A 21,958-nucleotide genomic window follows, 5' to 3' on the forward strand; every position below is an offset into this window, starting at 1 on the left:
GCACATCTTTTTTTTTTTTTTTTAATCAGAGCACCCAGAGACATGTTGTTCTCTATATATTTGAATGTTGCTGTGCAAACACGGTGGCATCGTGGATGGATGTGGAGAGCTTGCAATTATTACCAAAACACAGTGAGTGTCTGTTTACGTTCGCCGATTCCCCAATAGATACCCCTGACAGCCCATGCAAACAGGTATTGTTTGTATCAGACTGTGCCATGGTAACCAACTCGGACAGAGAAGGTGAGGACTGTATCTAATGCGGCGCAACAGCTGGAACATCAGTCCGCCTGCTGCCTCGTCGAGCCACATCTGCTTTCCACTGCGTCCGGGCCTGCTGGGAGAGGAATCCTAATTACAGGCTGCTGCTGCTGGCAGACGAAGGACTGAGATGTCTGAGATGTACTGAGAAGAACAGGAAGGAAAGCATGTAGCCATACTAACCCTCTTTCCATACAAGTCATGCCGGCAGCAACATGCATGCTGGCTGTGCCAGGCCTCAGAGGGCTCACACTGAAATACTTGATGCTCTTGACACCCTAGAGAGGCAGCCAGAAGCACGAGACAAAGATCCTTGTCATTGTTCTCTTGAGATCTGTCTGCATGAGGGAGATAAAGTGCAGTTTCTGCCAGAAGGGCACTATTTATCCGCCAACAAGGGCACCGCATTTGATCAAGGTAATTATTTGAGAAACACATGGAAGGGATAATCCCCGGCTTCGTCAGCCCCAGCAAGTACATTCAAAGTCTGCTAATGAGATCTGTTAACATCTAAAATAGAACATCTGTATTCATTCCCCCCCCCCCCAGCAATGAGATAATGAATTTCTCTTTGAGCTCCTTAACTGTAAACACGTGCCTGAGAAGCAACGGAAGATAACATCACCTTTGCTCAAGCTGCGTCTCATGTGGTCGGGACTTTTCAGATTGAGGAAGGGAGCTGTTTGATTTCCCCCTCTCGTCTGTGGGGTTTGTATGTGTAACACCTCTGTAAATAGACAGAGCTGTGGCATTTGGATTACTCCACTGCACTGCTCTTTCAGTGTCTATCTTTTTTTCTTTCTTTGAGGCTGTTGTGTTTGATACAAAATCCTCCACTGTTCCCCGCTCTCCACCTTTCATCCTCATGACCATTTCCAGCCCTTTTCCACCCAGTAATCCTCAGCAGACATCTGTTTCAGGCTCCTGAGTAAACGCGCCACTGCCTTTGAACTGCTTACTACTCAAGATTCTTGCCTCACTGTTTGGTAATAAATCTTGGGGCTGGTGTTTTAAATCGTGCATTTTGCATCTCTCCAGCATACCCCTGTGTTAAATTTTTATGTGACTCTGACCTTGAAATCGTAAGCTTGCAGGCTACAAGGACTCTAACCATTTTGGCTTGGGCTCCCCAGCTGTCCTACTGTCCAACAGATAAATGTAGAGCCTGCTTTTTCTAGCCTGGGCCGCATGCCCATTAACTTCTCCTGTTGAGAAGCTGAGAGATGGAAGTAACTTTTCTTTATGTCAGATGCAATCAATAAAATGTAGTTTATATTCTCTTTCTTTGTGGGCACCCGCAGGTTCTCCTCCTCCCAAGGTACGCTGGTTCAAGAACGGCCTGGAGATACACCCGGAACAATCCGAGTTTTCTGTCGAGAGGGATGGCGCTCTTGTAATTAGCACAGCGTCTGCCAGCCACAGTGGGGACTTCAAGTGTGTGGCCACCAATGACGCAGGATCTGTGGAGAGAAAGACGAGGCTCAAAGTAAATGGTGAGAATTAAGTTAGTGCCGTTTCCTCGTCCTGATGAATCAATATAAATGGAACGGAAATAATTCTCTTATTTTTCTGCGTTTCTTCAGTTCCCCCAGAGATCCAGGACGATGGCCAGCCCCTGAACCTCACAGTCACCTTGAAGCAGCCTCTCACTCTAGGCTGTAATGCCTTTGGGATCCCCTCCCCAACAATCACCTGGACCAAGGATGGGCATCCTGTGAGTTCTTCACCTTGAATCCCCATTCACAATAAAACAAAAACTGCATTTTAATGGTCAAAATATAATTGAAACCTAGCTGTGCAATGCCACCAAGTGGCCATTGTTTTAATTACAATGACATATTAATGTTGCACTAAACCCTTATCTGTATGTCCAGGTGGGCAGCCCTGGGGTCTACCTGCAAAATGGGAACAGGATGCTGAGAATCTACAGAGTTCAGCCGGAACATGCAGGAAGATTTTCCTGCACAGCTCAAAACTCAGCTGGAGAGGTTCGGAGAGAATATGACATTGTGGTGCAAGGTGAGCGATGAGCAGCTGTCACACTGTTATTAGGTGTAGATGATAAATGACTCGAGTAAGAAACAAATTATTATTATTAATGTTAAGTATAGAGTAAAAACTGTCATTCTGGGGACTTAACATCTCGTGGGAAAGCAGTCGAAGAGCTGTAACTTATTAATGAAACGTCCATACTTCATATGATGTAGCAAACCCTAAAGGTTGACATTCGATGCTGATGACCTGGGAATGACGCCCCTCTGTAATTGGAAAAATGCAGTCATCCCCTGTTCCTTCCTCAAAACTGTGATCTTGAAATGATCTCATTCAGCTCTGAGCTTGATCTCTTGATAAATACATCTGCTGTGCGTGTTCTCTATCCCAGCTCCACCAGTGATCTCAGGAACATCCCGTCTGCAGGAGGTGACTGTAGCGCTGGGCCAGGAGGTGAACTTTCAATGCAGAGTTAGTGGAAAACCAGCACCTCGAGTGGAGTGGAGCCGTGATGGAGAGTAAGCATCTCTAAGGCCTTGTTCATATTGCACCTCTAAATCACATCTAGATTGTGTGTAGTTTGTTTTTTCGCTAGTCTGGAAAGAAAAAGTCACATGAGATCTGATTTTTCCAAATCTGATTCAAACCGCATACACAGGTGGTTTCAAATCTGATTTAAATCTGACTCCTATCCGACTCAATCTGAACATGTCGGTCGCTTCAATGTGTCTTCTGCGTCCCTGCAATGCAACACTAGTAAATAGTAACTTTGACTAAGAACACGTTAACTTTGGTCAGTGGAAGAAAACAGCAAGAATAAAAACCAACATGTAGTAAAACAAGCATGTGGACAGAGTGCTCCACAAGTTTTTTTGCATCAGAAATAGACACACTTCTCTGTCATCCATTTTGCTGTTGTATTTCCTGGGTGTAACTAGTTACCATAGAAATCAATGCGGATCAGACCATGTCAATAAAGACGGGCAGATCGGCTCTGGTCACTTGCAATTTGCAATGTGGACAGTCAGTGAGTTAGATAAGATTCTGATCTGATTTGGGGGAAAAAAATCAGATTTGTGTGCCAGTCTGAACGAAGCCTCACTGTTTACTGATGTGACATTTAGTACAGAACAAAGAACCTGAAGCAACTCTCTTTTATTCTTTCTCTCTTCAGGGTCCTGTCCCGTGATGGAGACCCCCATGTGGAGTTTCTGGAAGATGGCCAGGTTTTAAAGGTGAAGTCTGTGAGGCTGAGGGACCAGGGGCTTTACCAGTGTCTGGCCAGTAACAACGCAGGAACTCAGATGCGCCAGTTCAGACTCACAGTGCAAGGTCTTATCTTAATCAAAGAATAATCTTGTTCATATTTTTTATTTTAAAAATGTAAAAAAAATATTCATCAGAAAAAAGACATAAAAGTATTTTTTAGAGGTTCTTCTGCACAAAGCAGATACATTCCTGAAGGATCCATTCATGCTTTTCTATGGGCCACTTTCCATCTCTCTGACTGTTAAACATTTGTGTATTTTCTCTCTCCAGCTCCCCCTACCATCAAGGGCCCCAGTGAGACTTCAGAGGTGTCTGTGGTGCTAGGTTTCCCCACAGTTCTCGCCTGTGATGTTGAGGGCTCACCCACACCCAGTATTACCTGGTTAAAGGATAACCAGCCAATCGTGTCCAGCGTCCAGCTTACATACACCCGTGGTGGACAGGCACTGAGACTGGGCTCAGCACAGGGCGATAGCACTGGCCTGTACACCTGCAGGGCGACCAATCCAGCCGGCACCGCCATAAAACAATATTCTTTAAGTGTTTTGGGTAAGAGAAATCTACATTACTTGCTTATTAGAATATCTGAACTTGTATTGATGCTTTAAAATGTTCTTTTATCAGTCCCGCCACAGATTGAGGGTGACTCCTCAACAAGTGGAGGTCATGAAAAGAAAGTGCGTATCAATGGGAGTTTGACTCTCTCCTGCCTGACCAAAGGATTCCCTGAGCCAAAAGTTCAATGGTTTAAAGATGGACAGGTTGGTGTGCCACCCTAACGTGTTTTTCATCTTTAGGAACCATAAACACTTATTTTTTTATGATAAAACAAGCTCTTACCTCTATCAGATAAATGTATCAAAGGTTTAGATGAAACATAAAGAATACCTGACGTAATGTTCTTTCCTTCACCTCCATTTGCAGCTTTATATATCTGACATATTTTTTTTGTCTTAGTTACTTACTGGCAACATCCATGCTGGCATCCGGGAGAGTGGCCAGCTCCTTGAGATAGAAAATGCCATGATGTCCCATGAAGGGCAGTACACCTGTGTGGTTACCAACTCTGCAGGAGAGGACAAGAGAGACTTTCATGTCACCATTCAGGGTGTGTTCAGTCAAATATCTGTATTTTAATGTATCATTTGCCAAGTATTATATATATATATATATATATATATATATATATATATATATATATATATATATATGGTTCATATGAGACTAAGGTTTGTGCCATTCCAAAAATCGTAGATGAACATAAAGTGACTTGACACAAAGATGCTCTTCTCTTGCAGTTCCTCCAGTCTTTCACCGGGTGACTAACAGAGAAGCAGCCTGGGGTCTGGGACATGAGGATGATGAAGATGACATGGTGGACAAGCGGGAGGTGGTCCTTGGCCATCCAATCAGCCTTTCCTGTGAGAGTAATGCCATCCCCCCACCTAAGCTTAGCTGGTACAAGGATGGGCAAAAAGTCACCTCTGCTGATGGAGTGGTACTACATCCAGGTCAGAGGCAATTCTTTTTTGCGTGCTCTGCGTCGTTATGTACTACTGATTATGTGTCCTGTGTTTCATGATTCTTATGAGTCCCTGACTCTTTCTTATTGGTCCAAATCCATGACTTACTCTATTTATTAGAATGGTTGTTTCTTACCCTTTTGATAATTTCAGTTCCTGACTATTCATAGTCCAGGTAAGTATTGGTTCGTGTGCATGTAAAGCACTTTGGTCAGCTGAAGCTGTTGTAAATGTGCTATATAAACTTCATTTGACTTGACTTTTGCTTGGATTCTCAAGATTTACATCTGAGATACAGCTCACACGCCACTCTCAACATCAAGGCAAACCTCATGTGTTTTACCACCCAATGGCACAATGGACAGATTTCCATCATGTTCCATGTTTCATGATTCTGACTTGGCGTTCATATTCATGTGAAAATGGTGTGACTTTTCAGGTGGCCAGGTGCTACAAATTGTCAGAGTGCAGAGAGAAGATGCTGGAAGGTATACATGTCAAGCAGTTAATGAGGCCGGAGAGGACCGCATGCACTTTGAACTGGAGATCCTAGGTCAGTAAGAGCATGTACTTTTTAAAATGTCTGATCGGATATGATACAAAAACATTTCTAATGAGGAAGTCTTCTGTGTTGTTCAGTCCCTCCTGTGATCATGGGAGCATCAGAAGAGTTTATGGAGGAAATGGGTGCAGTGGTGAACAGTACTGTGGTCCTCCACTGTGATGCCAGTGGACATCCTGCTCCAGTTGTCTCTTGGCTGAGGGATGGGCAGCCGGTGCACTCAGACTCTCAGCACCACATCAGCCAGGATGGAACTCAACTCCAGGTCAGACTTCTCCACAAATATCAATCTCTAAAGTGATCCCGCTGACGTGTTTTAATAAGGACATTTTGCACAATTCTACCTCATAGCTCCTGAGTGTCCAGGTTTCAGACATGGCAGGGTATCTGTGTGTCGCAGAGAACAAGGTTGGAACAGTTGAGAAACATTTCAGTCTGACAGTTCAAGGTAAGAAAAATGCATGTATAATTCAAATGAACCTAGTTCAATATTATCTGAAGGACCAATACGTTTTTTACAATGACGTCATTAGAATTTGATATCAATACCCGCAACGATTTCTTTCTCTTTCAGTTCCTCCAAAAGTAATTGGTACTAAAGAGGAGGAGGTCACTGTGGTCGAGAGGCACATGGTGTCTTTACTGTGTGATGTGCAAGCATACCCTCCTCCTGAGATCACCTGGACCAAAGACGGGCAGGTCCTTCGATTTAGCACCGGTGTCCACATTCTGCCAGGTCAGAGCAACATAATGCCTCAATCATACTTATAGCGGGACATGTCCTTCGTTTGAAGCTAATAACCGCTCAGTATTATATTCTGTCTTATTTTCTTTATTTATATTGCAGGCGGCCAGATGCTACAGTTGCCCCGGGCTAGATTGGAAGATGCAGGGCAATATGTGTGCACAGCCACCAACCCTGCAGGCCAGGACCAGAAGAGTATTATTCTCAGTGTTTATGGTGAGCAAACCCATGGTGACCCATCTCTACAGTTCAGCTCCATATACAGATGATCAAATCTTAAAAACATTGTCTGGGCTAGAAAAGAAAGAAGAAAAAAAAAATCTTGTTTACTGCAAGCCAGCTGTGACCGAGCAGAGTCCTCGGGTGAATTATATCATTTCTGAGTGAGATCATGACCTGTCTTTATGTGCAAACCATCAGTCCTGCCCACCCTGAAGCCCCGTCCAGATGCTGAGTCAGACCTGGTCACACCACAAGTTGGTTCCTCGGTCACACTGAGATGCAAAGCCCACGGTGTTCCTGAGCCTGAGGTCACTTGGTACAAGAACGGGCTGCAACTGACTGCAGGGAATGGGATGAAGATGGATCATCACCAGCTGGAGATTGTAGGAGTTCAGGTCTGGAAAATATGTTTCACATCAAGTGTTTGAAGCTGCAAACATACGTCATTTTAAGGATGAAAAGTAGCTTTTGAAAGAGCTCAAACTGACTTTGGCAACATTTTCAGCGTCTTCACTATACTTCATTAATTACTATATATTTAACTGTCTGGCTTTCATATCATACAACTCACAGACTGAAAAAGATTGGGAAGACCAGACACACAAGTGCATATGTAATGAGACGCAGACTGTCCCATCTTTGACCTGGCTGTATATTAACTAAATTGACTTACCTGATTAAGAAACACATGCAACCGCTAGAATAGCATGAAGGGGCCTTTTATGCCTCTACTCTATATTCCCCCTCCCTCACCACAATGATCCTCTGTTTTCCTACTTCCTAGTTAGCAGATGGTGGCACCTACACCTGCAAAGTATCCAATGTTGCCGGGCAGGTGGACAGGACGTTCCGACTGACCGTTCATGGTGAGGACATATCTGATACGTACTCAAAGTCACACCCGTCTTCAAAGAGTGTTCAGCATCTTTATAATTACAATACATTTTGTGACAGTTCCCCCTGTTTTGGACGGGCCCTTACGGGAGGCCCTGAACTACACCCTTGGCTCCCATGTGGCTCTGCTGTGTGAGGCCTCAGGGGTTCCTGTGCCCAGCATCACCTGGCTCAAAGATGGAACGCCAATTGGTAAGAAGAAGAAGCCAATGTTGAGTTTAGTCTATTAATTGTTTGTCTCATGTGTTAGCATGTGTAAGTGACTGTGTGTGCTGTCCAGAGAGCAGTCTGCAGTGGCAGTGGTCGGTCCGAGGCAACAGGTTAGAGCTGGGTCCTCTTACTCTGTCTCACGCTGGATTATACACCTGTGTGGCCAAAAACAGCGAGGGGGAAACACAGAGAGACTACTCCCTCACAGTGCAGGGTAAAGAGAAACTAAAATCTGAGCAGATTAAGAACCTGTTACCCTCGAAAATTATACATATTTACACAGGAAAGCATTGATTTTCAGCAGTATGTAACTGTAATCTTTGTCCAACTCAGTATCACCTACCATTCTGGACTCTGACCACCCATCTGATGTGAGTGCACCCGTTGGCGAGGAGCTGACCCTGGAGTGCAGAGCAACGGGAATTCCCACCCCACGCCTCAACTGGCTAAAAGACGGAGTGGCTTTAGAAGGATCAGACACCCGGCACATCACGTAAATCATTCACATTCCTAATTTCTACCAGGACCTTAAACAAAAAGTTATCAAATAGCAACATTTATGACACATTTTAAATACATTCTGCTCATTTGAAGAAGTCAGCACCAATCCCTGAAGGTTTGATGTTACCTCTTCCAATGAGCATAATGTGTGTGTATGTGTGTATATATATATATATATATATATATATATATATATATATATATATATATGATTATTATTACATTATCATTATATTATTATTATATTAAAGTCCTTTGGTTGTTTTCATTGTGGGGAAAAACAGCAGCTGTTTTACAGCTGTTCAGCAGCTTATATGACAAGTGAAACTGCATCAGGCAGAAGGCAGAAGAAGTGTAAGTATGAGTGTGTGTGTCCACACTGTGAGAAAACCGTGGGATGATAATAGTGATCATGATGGGAAAGTGGAACAGAGGTTCAGAGGTGGGATGAACAAATTATAGATGTCGGTTTAAGTAGATAGCATAATGAAGTGTTGTGTGAAAAAATGTGTATTTTTAACCCCGCAGTGTGACCCCTGATGGCAGCACGCTAACATTACTGAGGCTGAGTCCTGAGGATTCTGGGACATACACCTGTTTGGCTGCTAGCCCGGCAGGACAGGAGAGCAAAATCTACACTCTTTTTGTACTTGGTCAGTTTGTTTGTGGACATTTGTGCATCTGTGTTAGTGTTACTGTTTCTGAGTCATGCGTTTAATTCGATGATTGATTGATTTGATGCAGTGCCACCGTCAATCTCTGGGGAGACCACCATCCCAAGAGAGGTGCAGGTCACACAGGACTCTGCTGTGACTCTAGAGTGTCAGGCAGCAGGAAGCCCTCCACCTCAGATCAGCTGGCTGAAGAACGGACGTCCTGTGCTTCTCTCCGCGCGTACACGCCTCCTGTCTGGTGACTCTGTGCTGAGGTCTGTTTGGATAGATAAAGCTCAGTACAAACATACCGCTTGTAAATTCTCTAAAAAATACACGTTCATGTGATGTAATGCTAAATGTTCTCTTTCTTTCTCAAAAAGGATTTCTCCTGTGCAGCTGTCTGACGCTGGTGTTTACACATGCTTAGCACGCAGTCGAGCTGGTCTTGCTGAGCTCAGCTATGATGTACAGGTCCAAGGTACAAACAGAACTTCACTGACCTCTCATTGAATTAACATGTGGTCTTTGAAAACTGAGGCTTTTTTACATGTTTGCTGTTGGTCTGCAGTGCCCCCTGGTGTGGATCATGTTGAACCAGTCGAGCCGGTTACAGTGGTGCAGGGATCCTTGGTGACGTTAACCTGCGAGGCACGTGGTGTTCCCCCTCCCACACTGACATGGTTGAAGGACGGCCAGCCGCTGTCCCTTCACCGCAACCTGCTGTTGGACGGACAAGAGACCAGACTGCAGCTGCCTGATGTAGCGCCTTTGGACGCAGGTCTCTACAGCTGTGTGGCGAGTAACCAGGCTGGAAGCAGCACAAAGAGCTTTAACCTCACTGTGCTTGGTAATCCCAAAATAATCTTTATTTGTTGTTACATTAAATTAAAGCCATGTTTCGAACAACTGACACCAAACACTCTATTTTCTATTCCAGAGCCTCCAAAGATTTCCAGCTCCACCTCTCCAGAGGAGCTGACTCTAGCAGTAAACAGTCCGCTCGAACTGGAGTGCTCCGCTGTGGGAGTCCCGCCCCCCACACTGAGCTGGCTCAAAGACGGTCGTCCCTTAGTAGGCACTGACGTTGTTCAGCAAAATGGACAGTTTGTCCGGATTAGCAAAGTTCAGGTGAGTGCACTTCGAAAGCAATCTGTTCAATGATTTTATTTATGTTTTTGAACATCATACATAAAATGTGATTTAAAAAAGCTGGGTTTTTTGTATGTCTAAAAAAAATTGGAACGGTTAAAAAACTGAAAGACAAAACTTTTAACAGTAAAAGGTCCAGGCAAATACAGCCTTGTCATGCAAGAAGCACTCAAACTGATTAATGTAATCCCTTTCAAGGTGGAAGATGCAGGTCTGTACACCTGCTTGGCCAGCAGCCTAGCTGGAGAGGATGGACAAAACCACTGGGTCCGAGTCCAAGGTGACATTAACTGTTCTCTTCCGTATTGGATTGTACAGAATCACTCTTTGCACTAAAATAAAAACAATCTTGCACGTTAAGGATTCAGCACTTTCTGGCTATGGTCAGATAAATTATTTGTACTGAATGCACTTAATATGACATACTGTACACAGTACTGTTAAATGATGTGTTTTGATGGCACAGACAGCTTTACTTTGCGATACAATATGCAGCGTCCTCCTCCACTGTTGCCAGACTAAAAACATGTTGCCATAAATCTAATAATAAACAGTACTGTTGGTTCCTGTTCAACAGCTGGGGTTGATAATAAATGTTCCAATAAAATAAGTGATTAATGTAATGATCCACCTTTGTTGTGTTATGATGACATAACAAGCTTAACTGAGTCATAAAACTCTGTGAGAAAAGACATGCACACAGCACGTCTCTGTATACATGTTTTTCTAAGCATGTAGTCTTTAAGTGCAAACAGCTGATTTGGCTGCTGATCTACTCTCTGAGCTTATCTGTTCCACACATGGCCTTAGCTAGCTGTTCTTTTTTAAAGCTGTGTGAATCCTTTATAACCTTTGAGCTGTGTGTCACCTCTGGAAACTTCACGTAACTTCCTTTCTTGTGTTTCAGTCCCGCCAACCCTCCTTGGCTCTGGTGATGTGAGGACATTTACAGTGCCGGTTAACGGACATCTGACCTTAGAGTGCCTGGCTGATAGTAACCCTGCTCCCAATATAGAGTGGTACAAGGATGAGGCCAAACTGCAGGTACATAACTGGGGTGAAAAAAAATGGTGCTTCACGAATAGCCCCTCAATGTCTCACACTGTCGGTCTCCTCCTCCTTCTGTTGTCTCAGCTGGGTGGTCGTATCCAACGGTTAGCAGGGGGTCAATACCTGGAGATACAGGAAGTCAGGCCAGAGGACAGTGGCCACTACAGCTGTGTGGTGACCAACCTGGCTGGAAGCACCAGCCTCTTCTTCACTGTGGAGATTCTCTGTAAGTCTGCTTTTCAATAACCATCTGAATTAAATCCAGTGAAATAGATCACGATATTAAAGGTCACTTCCTGATTATGTACATGTTTATATATAGTACCACCAGTATTAAAGGAGGGCAGTAACGTGGTGACTGCACACGCCGGCCAGGATGCAGTTCTTCCCTGTGAGGTTGAAGGTGACCTTTCTGCGACTGTCATGTGGAGAAAAGATGGCTTCCCTGTAACTCAGGATAACAAAAAGTAGGTCCAAAGTTTATTTTGTTTGAACTAAACCTACCACCTATTCAGGCAGCCTTCGTTACGTAACCTTTCTTAATGTGATGTCATTAGCTGCACAGCTGATCTCTTTGGTGTCTGTTCATTCACCACATTTTTATTTGTGCATTTGTTCAGACACACTTTCTTACCAGAGGGCTCATTGCGTGTGCATGGGGTGCAGCTGAGTGATGCAGGTCGTTACTACTGCACCGTGTCTAACCAGGCCGGCTCAGATCACAGAGGAATGGATCTACGTGTGTACGGTAAGTTTACGACCCTTGTTGTTCTGTAATGTTATACTACAGAATCAGGCTGGTCGTACTTTTATAAATTGGTTACGTCTCTCTCTTGCCTCTTGTAACAACTATAGTGCAGTTTTCACAAGCTTAAATCCCTTAAAGGGATGCTTCACTCTGTATTGACATTGGGTCATACATGTAGTAGAAATATAAAATAAATTTTGAAGTTGGTTCCTTCTTGACCTGAGAAAAGGCTGAAAGTGTCTTTTTAGCTCATGTGGATTAAAGACAACCACTCCCAGAATGCACAGCACCGCAAGCCCCTCTCACTGAAGCGAGGGTGCTCTACTTACAGTCTATACGGACATTTCTTCAACTGTTTGCCAGATTTCTTTCAAGGGGAATTGGCATCGTAGAAATTCCTGGCAGCAAACGGACTCTCTGTCTGTGTCCATAAGCAAACAGTGAGAGCACCGACGACACCAGTTCCCCCCAGCTCGAGCCGGCTCCGCCTCCTCCCGCTCCTCCGTCAGCCTCAACCGCTCGTCGCTATGTTGCGTCTTGTAGAGATAGCAATAAATAGAATCGCGATTCGAGCACAAAAGCTTAAAAATCCCCTTCATCGATATCAGTTTGACATTGAATCATATTTTTTTTAACATTGTCGGTTTTTCTCAGCTTTCTCCATAGAGCCTGTTTGTATAGGTCCCTAACAAGATGGCAGACGTTTCTTTTAGATTCAGGCAGCGAGGACAAATGTTTGCGTCATCGGAGGCTCCTTTTTAGAAAAGAAATACAAAGTTTTCCCGTCTCTGGGGAAAATTAGGGCAGCTGCAAAACCATTAAAAAATACTAACAGGCTTCTAAATGATACAAAAAGCTTCAGTATCACTTTTAAATATCTCACAGTGTTAAAATACAGTGAGAAGGTCAACATGTGTGAACTCATTCTGTCTCTTACCAGTCGGTCCTTCAATCAGTCCGGGTCCATTCAATGTGACAGCAACCACAGGGATCAGAGCTGTGCTGAGCTGTGAGGCGACAGGTATCCCCACACCGACAGTATCCTGGAAAAGGAATGGCACGCCGCTTGATATCAACCAGCAGCCTGGTGCATACAGGTAGAGAAGTAACAGCTGGACTGTTATGCGTACGTCACAAGCACACAGCTCTAACAGATTAATAGCCGATTGTACTTTTTGGGTCTAGGTTACTGTCCTCCGGGTCCATGGTTCTTTTGTCGCCATCCAATGAAGATGAGGGTTACTTTGAGTGCACTGCCGTCAACGATGTTGGGGAGGAACGCAAGGTCATCGAGGTCATGCTGCAAGGTATTGATTTTCAGATTTTGAACAATGAGAGAGTCGGTCAGAAAGTCATTCTGAGATGATTGAAGAATTTTCTTTTCGCTCCTTTAGTCCCACCGTCAATAGAAGATGATGTCACAACAGTCACAGCTGTGAAAATGTCTCCTGTGGTTTTACCGTGTCACGTACAAGGACGGCCCCAGCCCACTGTCTCCTGGACCAAGGGAGGAGCCAAACTGGGCACCAGGGGAGGAACCTATCGTGTCCTTCCCACTGGTAAGACAACACATCTGAGGAACATTGCAATGTTCACGAAGCCAAAGAGACCCAGGAACATGAGCCTATAGTAAAGCTAATGTCGCAAATTAAGGAATATATTGTGAGTCATTAAACTGCACTGTTATTCTCATTTCATTGCAGGCGTGTTGGAGATAACTGCAGCTCTGCCAAGTCACGCTGGCAGGTACACATGCTCAGCCCGCAACCCAGCTGGAGTGGCTCACAAACATATCTCTTTAACAGTGCAAGGTAGGCTGTGGCAGTCCTTAGTGTTCCCCATAGATACTGAGGAGTGGGGTGGGTGGGTGGGTTGCAGGTCAGGGGTTGAGACTGATACGTGTGTTCAGTTTGTTTGAACACACAGGGTTTAAGATGTATACATACGTAACTTATATTTGTCGTCTTAGAACCCCCAGAGATCGGGCCAATGGCAGAGGAAGTACAAGTGGTGTTACATCATGGGATTGTTCTTCCCTGTGAGGTCCAAGGTTTCCCAAGGCCATCCATCACCTGGCAAAGAGAGGGGGTTCCCATAGCAGCAGGTAATTTTTCTGAGAAAACAAATCACAAAATGTATAAACAGTAGGTTACTGTGTGGTAGAAGCTATCGACTTGACGTCTTGTTTTCTGTCACAGTTGTGAAAAAACACATCCTGAAGCTTATATGTGATTTAACTATTGGTTCATTAGGTCACAGGCTGGCTGTGCTCTCAAACGGAGCGTTGAAGTTTTCTCGTGTCACACTTGGGGACGCGGGGACCTACCAGTGTCTGGCAAAGAACGACGCTGGTGTTGCTGTTGGCAAGACGAAACTTATCCTTCAAGGTAATGTGGACTAACAGCAAGCGGGACAAACAGCTTGTGCTACGATTATAAAGTCTGTCACATGCTTTCTTCTAATTCTTGAAAACATTTGTTCCAGGGATTTACTAATAGAATTAAACTTAAACACATCAATGTTTTTTTTCTAGTTCCGCCCGTGCTCAGTGTGCCTCGTGTGGAGTACACTGCAGTGTTAGGTCAGCCAGTCAGTCTGGAGTGTGTGGCTGATGGGCAGCCTCAACCTGAAGTCACCTGGTATAAAGAGAGGAGGCCTTTGGTTGCCGGGTCTCATCTCCATATCTTTGCCAATGGAACCTTGGCTTTTACTTCAACCCAGCGCAGTGACGCAGGACTGTACACGTGTACTGCTAAAAACCTTGCAGGCAAAGCCAGCCATGACATGAGGCTAGTTATTCAAGGTGAGTTAAGAGTGAAGTGTAACGTTATTTCTAGCTCTATATGGCCAGTTATTTTAACATATCTATTGAAAAAAAAAAAAACAAACAACTTTGTTGCTTTTCAGTCCCACCCATGATTCCTCCTTCGCAGACTGAACTGTCAGTCATTCAGGGATTCCAGGCGCTGCTTCCCTGCGCTGCTCAGGGTTCACCTGAGCCCAGGGTATCATGGGAAAAGGATGGTGCAACTGTGCCCAACCTACCAGGCAAATTCACTGTCCTCAGATCAGGAGAACTTATTATTGAGAGGGCTGAGGTGAGCCTTAAGGACAACTTGTTTTATTTGCTGCATAAATTACTGCACGTCTGTCTGATTCTGATGATATCACCTCGCTGTGGTTGCTCTCCTCACGCAGGTCGGGGATGCCGGTGTGTTTACATGCGTAGCAACCAATTCAGCAGGCTCTGTGAGACAAGACATCCACCTATCCATCAACATGAGACCTGCCTTCAAGGAGCTGCCAGGTGATGTTACCCTCAACAGGGGGCAGAATCTCGCCTTGTCCTGTCATGCTCAGGGAACTCCCTCTCCTGTCATCACCTGGACCATCAACAACAGTCCTTACCCAGGTACTAAGCTTCTGTTCATCCAAATCTAACCCCTGTTTGGTTAATATGGTATTATTAATCCAAATTGAAACATGATTTGCTCTGTTTGTTAAAAAAAACAAACATCCTAGGCGCTAGTGTAGATGAGGCAGGCAGGAGCTCCGTGATCATTGATAATGTGACGACGGGGGACGCAGGGACCTATGTGTGCATCGCAGAGAACAGCGTCGGCTCCATCCGAGCACTCTCATTTGTCCGCATCAGAGGTGAGTTATTTGTCAAGGATGAGTCGGGGCTTTTCATTTAACTTGCTGCAGATATTTATATCCAGTTCACTAACATATATATATTCTTGCTGTGTGTCTTTAGAGCCTCCAGTGTTGAAGGGTGAAGCTCACATGTCTCAGACGGTTGTTGTGGGTAACTCTGCTGTGCTGGACTGTCCTGTCCACGGAGACCCCAGTCCGGTCCTCCGCTGGCTCCGGGATGGAAGAGCACTACTCCGCTCCCTTCGAATGCAAGCACTTCACAACGGATCCTTGGTCATTTACAGCGTCACTGTAAATACATTTTTATTTGTTAATCTTTCTCTTTCTCCATTTCAGAGCAGTGACTCTCTCTCCAAACAAGTTTGGCCAGACGACGTCGCTCTCATTTGAGTGATTAATCCCCCTTGAATAAGCTATTAACATTGCTAGTGTTTAATGTTGTTGGAAAACATGGCAGTATTCAACTTATCCGGTCTTCCCCAGCAGTACCCGTGTGTGGAGGAACAGTGAGTGAGTGTCCTGCAGCGTTCAGCGCCCACTAAATCAGATTCACTTCAGTCACAGAAGCTAACAGCATTAGCAGCAGAGGGAGGAGATGAACAGAGAGCTGGATGTTCCCAGACTCTGCTCCTTTCTCCTCAGGCTGTAACCTTGTTAGGTCTCTTAACTGCCGCTGTAATTGCACAGCCTGCAGTGGAGACTTTCTCACAGACGGATGACTGTCCCGACCACAGAGCAGTCAAATGGGAATTTTCCTCTCTGCACTCATAATATCTACGACTAGAAATAATTCAATAAATAAAAGTCTCGACAGTCCTTGCAAAACAGAAAAGTATTGTTCCTCCCACAATGTCACGTTTCTTTGATCAAAACAACTGCATGTGATCTAAGGCAGTTGTGACTGTGTCAGAAGAAAGTTGTTTCTCAGAATGCCAATGGTGTTTAACTCTCCTCCTTTACCTGTTTGACCTCCAGGCTGCAGATGGAGGGGAGTACCAGTGTGTAGCTGAGAGTGAAGCTGGAACAGCTGAGAGGACTATTACTCTCAAGGTTCAGAGTGAGTTGTCATATTACAATAACACACATTTCAACAAGAAACAAAACTTCATGGAAATGTGAAGCATGATGAATAATAAATCCTTACGAAAAGACATTTTTTATTTTTTGTCTTGTACTGTCTCCCTTCATTTCCCAAATCTTTTGGGACTTTTGTTGAGTAATAAGTCCAAAGTGTCACTTTCTATAATCTCCTCCATTAAGATCATTTATCCAGACTGAGTTCTCTCCTCACTTGTCTCTTTAAACAGTCAATGGAGGTTACTCAAACTGGGAGGAATGGGGTTCATGCAGTAGCACTTGTGGACAAGGCTTCCAGGAACGAATCAGATTATGCAACAACCCAGAACCAGCCAATGGCGGCCGATCATGCAGCGGCCCCAGTATTGGCTCAAGGAAATGTCAAGCTGGTCTCTGTCCAGGTACAACTCCATTCTTTCCGCCCTAAAAAATGAGCAGATCTTTGAAATGTCACTGCTTCAGTCTTTTATTCTGGTGGCTGTATTACGCTTCATAGTGCCTTGTCACTCTGAATGTTGGTTTGTGAGTGAATGAACAGAAAAATAAATGTAAAAAGATGGTGTAGACATCCCCCCCAAATAAAACAGTGTTTTATATATTTGGATATTGGAGATGTTGAAGTTTGTCCACTATATACATCTAAATGATGTTATACGGAAATAGTAGTGTTATATAAATGGATGTGAACTAACTACTTTTGAATCTATTGGTGATGAAAGGGGAGACTCCTCGCAGGACCAGAGGCAGCCTGATCGGCATGGTGAATGAGAGAGAGTTTGGTGTGTCTTACCTGGAGGCCAACATTACAGACAACGAGGTGGAGGCGAGCAGCACTCTGCACGCACGTCTGGACAACATTCCTCCAAGTGTGGGTGAGTGATCGCACTGTTTTTATCTTACATATATTTATTTTACAGGATGTGTTGCGGAGAGTACAAGAAGAAGGCGTCTTCGTAATGTAATGCTTGTTAACAACAGTGACACCAGTGTGAAAAATAAACTATTGAACCGTGTTGGAGTTTTGGGACCGGATGTGATCAAATTTGGTAAAGGAGTGAGATCATGGTTACGTTTACAACTCTGTTGTAGCAACTTGTGGATTATAGCTGATACTTAACTTTATTATCTTTAACTCAAGATGAGACTATAAACCACAAACTGATATCATTCTGTGTTGAGGAAGATATTCATCTCCCTTGTCGGACATTTACTAAATAGGAAGATGTTTACTGAAGTAACAAACCATATTCTACTCTTGTGGAGTTCCCTTTGCCTCCCCCTGCTGACCATTTCTGAGAATACTGGTTTAAAACACTCCACATAGTCCAAACTTCTACTTTTTAGTCTTGATGTAAAATGTAATAAAAGACAACCACTGTGATATAAATGGATACAATGTAACAAAACTAACTTCAAATTAAGCAGTCAGCCTTGTTGTTCATGATAACCCTCAAAGCTACCTGATGTTGTTTACCACATCACTGAACATTTAATGGCTATGGATTTAAGGAGTTTTGTTGGGTTTCCTGTCTCTATTTGTACAGAAGATTTAACTTCATTCCTGTGGATCTGTAAGACAAGCAGAGCTAACTGTGCTCTGTTTCAGGTCCTTTGTTGAGGGTGCTGGTGTCTGTGTTTGCTCCCGTCTACTGGACCACTGTGCTGCAGAACGGAGAGGCCAGAAACGGCTTCTCCTTCACTCAGGGTCAGTTCAGACAAGAGTCTCAGCTGGAGTTTGAGACCGGTAAGTTTGCTGTAGATAAAACTAAAAAGGTTCTTTTCGTTTGCACAAGTCTTAGCCAGAAACTGATTGATGTGTCAGTCACAGTACGCGTCTGTGACATGATCAAACTGAATCAAATAAAGACACAGTGTAGATAACATTTGAGCTTTATGTCTGCTTTTTGCAAATGCAGATACACGCTTAAATACAACATCAGCTGCTCATAAAGAAAAATGTAATAAGTAGACATTTTCCTTAGTAGTTTACAAAACAGCCAGCAGATGGCACCAGTCACCACTGAGTCTCATAAGCTTACAGATGCAGACGTTTACTTCTCAACTGTGTCCTGATGCTCCATTGTGCCTCGGCCTCTCTCTTTACAGGGGAGATACTTCGTTTGACTCATGTGGCCAGAGGTGTGGATTCTGAGGGAGTTTTACTAATTGATATCGTGATAAATGGATTTGTGCCTCCTTCCTTGACATCGTCTCACCTGAGCCTTCAGGTGTGTTTACTGCTGCTCACGCATCGTGCAATCAAAGACCTGGAACACGTTCTCACAACATATATTCTGTCGATGTAATGAAGCTGACCTTCCATTTCTCCTGCGTCTGTCAGGAGTTCGATGAGTCCTACGTGCAGACAGGCCAAGGGCAGCTGTACTCGTGGTCCTCACAGACCCACCAGAGAGGAGGAAAGCCCATGGTGCTACGATGCAATCACACCATTATTTACGAGGGCCAGGAGGAGCGCCAGGGCCCTCTGCTGCAGCTGCTCAAGGTCTCTGGGATGAACAGTGTCTACAACATGTTTACCCTCACTGTTGATTTCCACATCACCACCAGCCTTCTTGTACCAGGTCTGTGGGATAAAACACAATGATTTAAACCTTCCCCATCAGTACATGACATGGAACACTAAAACTGAATGTTGAAACTTTACTGTTTGCAGATGGTTATGATGAAACATGCCCTAAAGGTTTCGGTCTCGACACGGCCTCTTACTGTGCTGGTATGCTGCTTTCACTTTCCACCCCTCAATTATCTTTAGCATTTAACTTAGCAACACTTGTTACTACAACAGTTTCAACATTTTAATTAAATGTGTCCATGTTAGATGAAGATGAGTGCGCACTGCAGTCGCCGTGCTCCCACTCATGTAACAACATCATGGGAGGATTTTCCTGTGCCTGTCCCTCTGGCTTCACAATCTCTACAGATACAAACACATGCTCAGGTGAGAAAAAGAAACGAGCGTTATGAGTCACTATACCATCTACAAACACATGTTGCAGTTAAGTAAAGAACAGAAAAAACAACAACAAAAAAACAACATCTGCTTCAGGGTTTTGCTTTCAACTTGATTTCATTCGGTGCAGATATCGACGAGTGTTCCCAGAGCTCACACATGTGCCACTACAACCAGCAGTGTGTCAACACAGTAGGCGCATATCGCTGCCAGGCCAAGTGTGGACCAGGATTCAAACCCAGCATCACAGGAGCCGGCTGTGAAGGCAAGTTAATCTGTCTCTGCCATTCGTACAGAGACTAAACGCTTTCTTTTTGTACGTCCTGTTCTTCCAGCAATAACATAATCAAACATAAACATCTCGTCTCTTAGCGCCCAGTATTTTAAACAGTACACTGTAGATGAATAAAGGCAGATGTGTGCTATCTTTTACAGATGTGGATGAGTGCCAGGAGTCTGCTCTCTCGCCCTGCCAGCATCAGTGTCTCAACACTCTGGGCTCCTTCCGCTGCATCTGCCACCCTGGATACCAACTATCAGGACATCGCTGTGTCGGTCAGTCGCTGAACTTGTTGGGAAAGCGTCGAGTCTTAAGAGCTTGGAAAAAACCAAGACAATGTTAAATTACTTAAAAATGCAATTAAGACTTTAGATTATGTTAATATACGTTGTAAAAGAAAAGAGGGGTTTACTATAATGATTTTAATAACCAGCTTACTTGCGTAAAATCTGTTCTAACTGCACTTTTTCCAGACATAAATGAGTGCACGAGGAATGTGTGCCCGGCTCACAAGGAGTGCCAAAACACAGAGGGAGGATACCAGTGTCTGGACAGCTGCCCAGCTGGCATGACCAAAGCAGACAGTGGAGCCTGTGTAGGTAAGTGACTCTGTCTTTTTCTTTATCTTTCTCCATTGAGAAGGCAATAACTGTATAAGGTGATTAAACACACATTACTGTGTTTTATTCACACAAGATAAAGTCTTTTCTGCATCATCGATTTGAAAGCAACCACGAAGGAACCCTTTGTGATCTCAATAATTATCCTCCAAAGTTTAACCTGTTGCAGTCAGTAAAAAACAAACAGCCTTGTTTGTGTTCGTATAATCCTTTAAATGCAAGCAGGACTTCTGGAAGCTCCAACAGACCTCTTCAGTGCATTAGTGTTACATAACAACCAGCTGAGCTTTCCCAGGACACAAAACAGCAAGAACTAAAAAATCAGACATCAAGTTCTTTTCAAAGACAACTCCTCGTCCTTTTAAAGAATGTACTATGTGATAACTTGACACAAAGTTGTTCACTGCATACTTTCAGACATTGACGAGTGCCAGGATGGGAGTCACATGTGTCGCTACACTCAGGTCTGTCAGAACACAATCGGAGGCTACGGTTGTGTTTGTCCCAGAGGTTACCGGTCCCAGGGTGTAGGCCTGCCATGTCTTGGTATGACATGTCTAGTTTTTTTCCATTTATGAAATCACGAATGAAACCCTCACATGTGATTTTAACTAAGCCCTGTTTCTACCTTTCAGATGTTGATGAGTGCATTCAGACACCAAACCCCTGTGCCTACCAGTGTCGCAACGTTCCTGGCAGCTTCAGGTGCCTGTGTCCTCCTGGTACCGTGCTGCTCGGAGACGGGCGCTCCTGTGCCGGGCTGGAGAGAGCTACCACCTTCACTAATGGTACCAGAGTCAGGGCGAGACTCAGACCACAGTTGGTGTCTTCTCTGGGCAGGCCAATCCTTTCTCGTTCTCAAGGAGTGTCCCGCATCACCAGACAGAGCTGTCCTGCAGGGTACACCAACCGAGACGGCACATGTGTCGGTAAGTTTGAACCAAGACGAGGCCGAAAATGATACCTGAACAGGTGTATTGGGAGACGCTGAATACCAATTCCATTCTAGCAGGGTACACAATAAAAATCTTGCCATGCTTTGCTTTGTGACAATTGTATGGCCAACTCTTGGAAATGTACTCTACACAGCAATGACTTCTTTCGCGTTGTGTGCTACAAACACTGTTGTTGCTTTTGTTGAGCAGCATCCTTATATCCATGTCAAAGGATAAAAAAATTATTCAGCTGACAATGGTTGGTATCAGATCGATGCATTGTCTGTTTTTCTCGCAGATTTGAACTGAGACATTACCTGTACTGCTATTGGTTTTAGCTCTACAAATACACATTTTAAAAATAATTCCATGTCATTTTGTTTCATCAACCAGTGATTGGTCACAAAAGGCTTTTCTCTATAATTCTCCTCTACAGATGTAGATGAGTGTCTGCTCAGGAAGCCATGTCAGCACAAGTGCCACAACACCATTGGCAGTTTCCAGTGTCTGTGTCCCCCAGGTTACCAGCTGCTACCCAACGGCAGGAGCTGTAAAGGTCAGAGTTGTGTTGAATTGTAGCTTCATGACCTTCCTGTGTTGTTCATTATCATAACAGATAAAGTCCTATTCTCT

At 44.2% G+C, this 21,958-nt stretch overlaps 1 protein-coding gene across 2 annotated transcripts in view; it reads left to right on the plus strand.

Moving 5' to 3' along the window:
• Positions 1–21,958, plus strand: part of hmcn2 (hemicentin 2) — a 45,682-nt gene that overhangs the window by 21,913 nt on the left and 1,811 nt on the right. For both annotated transcript variants that reach the window (XM_079357917.1, XM_079357918.1), the window contains 54 exons: positions 1,563–1,754; positions 1,845–1,975; positions 2,136–2,280; positions 2,645–2,771; positions 3,428–3,585; positions 3,793–4,071; positions 4,147–4,283; positions 4,480–4,630; positions 4,821–5,033; positions 5,485–5,598; positions 5,685–5,872; positions 5,959–6,055; positions 6,182–6,343; positions 6,455–6,568; positions 6,773–6,969; positions 7,359–7,440; positions 7,529–7,660; positions 7,749–7,892; positions 8,012–8,171; positions 8,708–8,832; positions 8,924–9,107; positions 9,216–9,313; positions 9,404–9,682; positions 9,773–9,963; positions 10,183–10,264; positions 10,892–11,028; positions 11,119–11,260; positions 11,357–11,501; positions 11,655–11,782; positions 12,723–12,879; positions 12,968–13,089; positions 13,177–13,341; positions 13,486–13,593; positions 13,752–13,886; positions 14,035–14,169; positions 14,316–14,585; positions 14,690–14,880; positions 14,981–15,194; positions 15,305–15,439; positions 15,543–15,733; positions 16,418–16,499; positions 16,750–16,920; positions 17,239–17,391; positions 18,126–18,263; positions 18,626–18,747; positions 18,861–19,101; positions 19,194–19,253; positions 19,359–19,478; positions 19,621–19,755; positions 19,926–20,045; positions 20,244–20,369; positions 20,808–20,936; positions 21,026–21,319; positions 21,762–21,881. In XM_079357917.1, the coding sequence (XP_079214043.1) occupies positions 1,563–1,754; positions 1,845–1,975; positions 2,136–2,280; positions 2,645–2,771; positions 3,428–3,585; positions 3,793–4,071; positions 4,147–4,283; positions 4,480–4,630; positions 4,821–5,033; positions 5,485–5,598; positions 5,685–5,872; positions 5,959–6,055; positions 6,182–6,343; positions 6,455–6,568; positions 6,773–6,969; positions 7,359–7,440; positions 7,529–7,660; positions 7,749–7,892; positions 8,012–8,171; positions 8,708–8,832; positions 8,924–9,107; positions 9,216–9,313; positions 9,404–9,682; positions 9,773–9,963; positions 10,183–10,264; positions 10,892–11,028; positions 11,119–11,260; positions 11,357–11,501; positions 11,655–11,782; positions 12,723–12,879; positions 12,968–13,089; positions 13,177–13,341; positions 13,486–13,593; positions 13,752–13,886; positions 14,035–14,169; positions 14,316–14,585; positions 14,690–14,880; positions 14,981–15,194; positions 15,305–15,439; positions 15,543–15,733; positions 16,418–16,499; positions 16,750–16,920; positions 17,239–17,391; positions 18,126–18,263; positions 18,626–18,747; positions 18,861–19,101; positions 19,194–19,253; positions 19,359–19,478; positions 19,621–19,755; positions 19,926–20,045; positions 20,244–20,369; positions 20,808–20,936; positions 21,026–21,319; positions 21,762–21,881 (8,268 nt within the window). The remainder of the gene's footprint in view (positions 1–1,562; positions 1,755–1,844; positions 1,976–2,135; positions 2,281–2,644; positions 2,772–3,427; positions 3,586–3,792; positions 4,072–4,146; positions 4,284–4,479; positions 4,631–4,820; positions 5,034–5,484; positions 5,599–5,684; positions 5,873–5,958; positions 6,056–6,181; positions 6,344–6,454; positions 6,569–6,772; positions 6,970–7,358; positions 7,441–7,528; positions 7,661–7,748; positions 7,893–8,011; positions 8,172–8,707; positions 8,833–8,923; positions 9,108–9,215; positions 9,314–9,403; positions 9,683–9,772; positions 9,964–10,182; positions 10,265–10,891; positions 11,029–11,118; positions 11,261–11,356; positions 11,502–11,654; positions 11,783–12,722; positions 12,880–12,967; positions 13,090–13,176; positions 13,342–13,485; positions 13,594–13,751; positions 13,887–14,034; positions 14,170–14,315; positions 14,586–14,689; positions 14,881–14,980; positions 15,195–15,304; positions 15,440–15,542; positions 15,734–16,417; positions 16,500–16,749; positions 16,921–17,238; positions 17,392–18,125; positions 18,264–18,625; positions 18,748–18,860; positions 19,102–19,193; positions 19,254–19,358; positions 19,479–19,620; positions 19,756–19,925; positions 20,046–20,243; positions 20,370–20,807; positions 20,937–21,025; positions 21,320–21,761; positions 21,882–21,958) is intronic.

This window comes from Symphodus melops, assembly GCF_947650265.1.
Source record: "Symphodus melops genome assembly, chromosome: 1".
Taxonomy (NCBI): domain Eukaryota; kingdom Metazoa; phylum Chordata; class Actinopteri; order Labriformes; family Labridae; genus Symphodus; species Symphodus melops.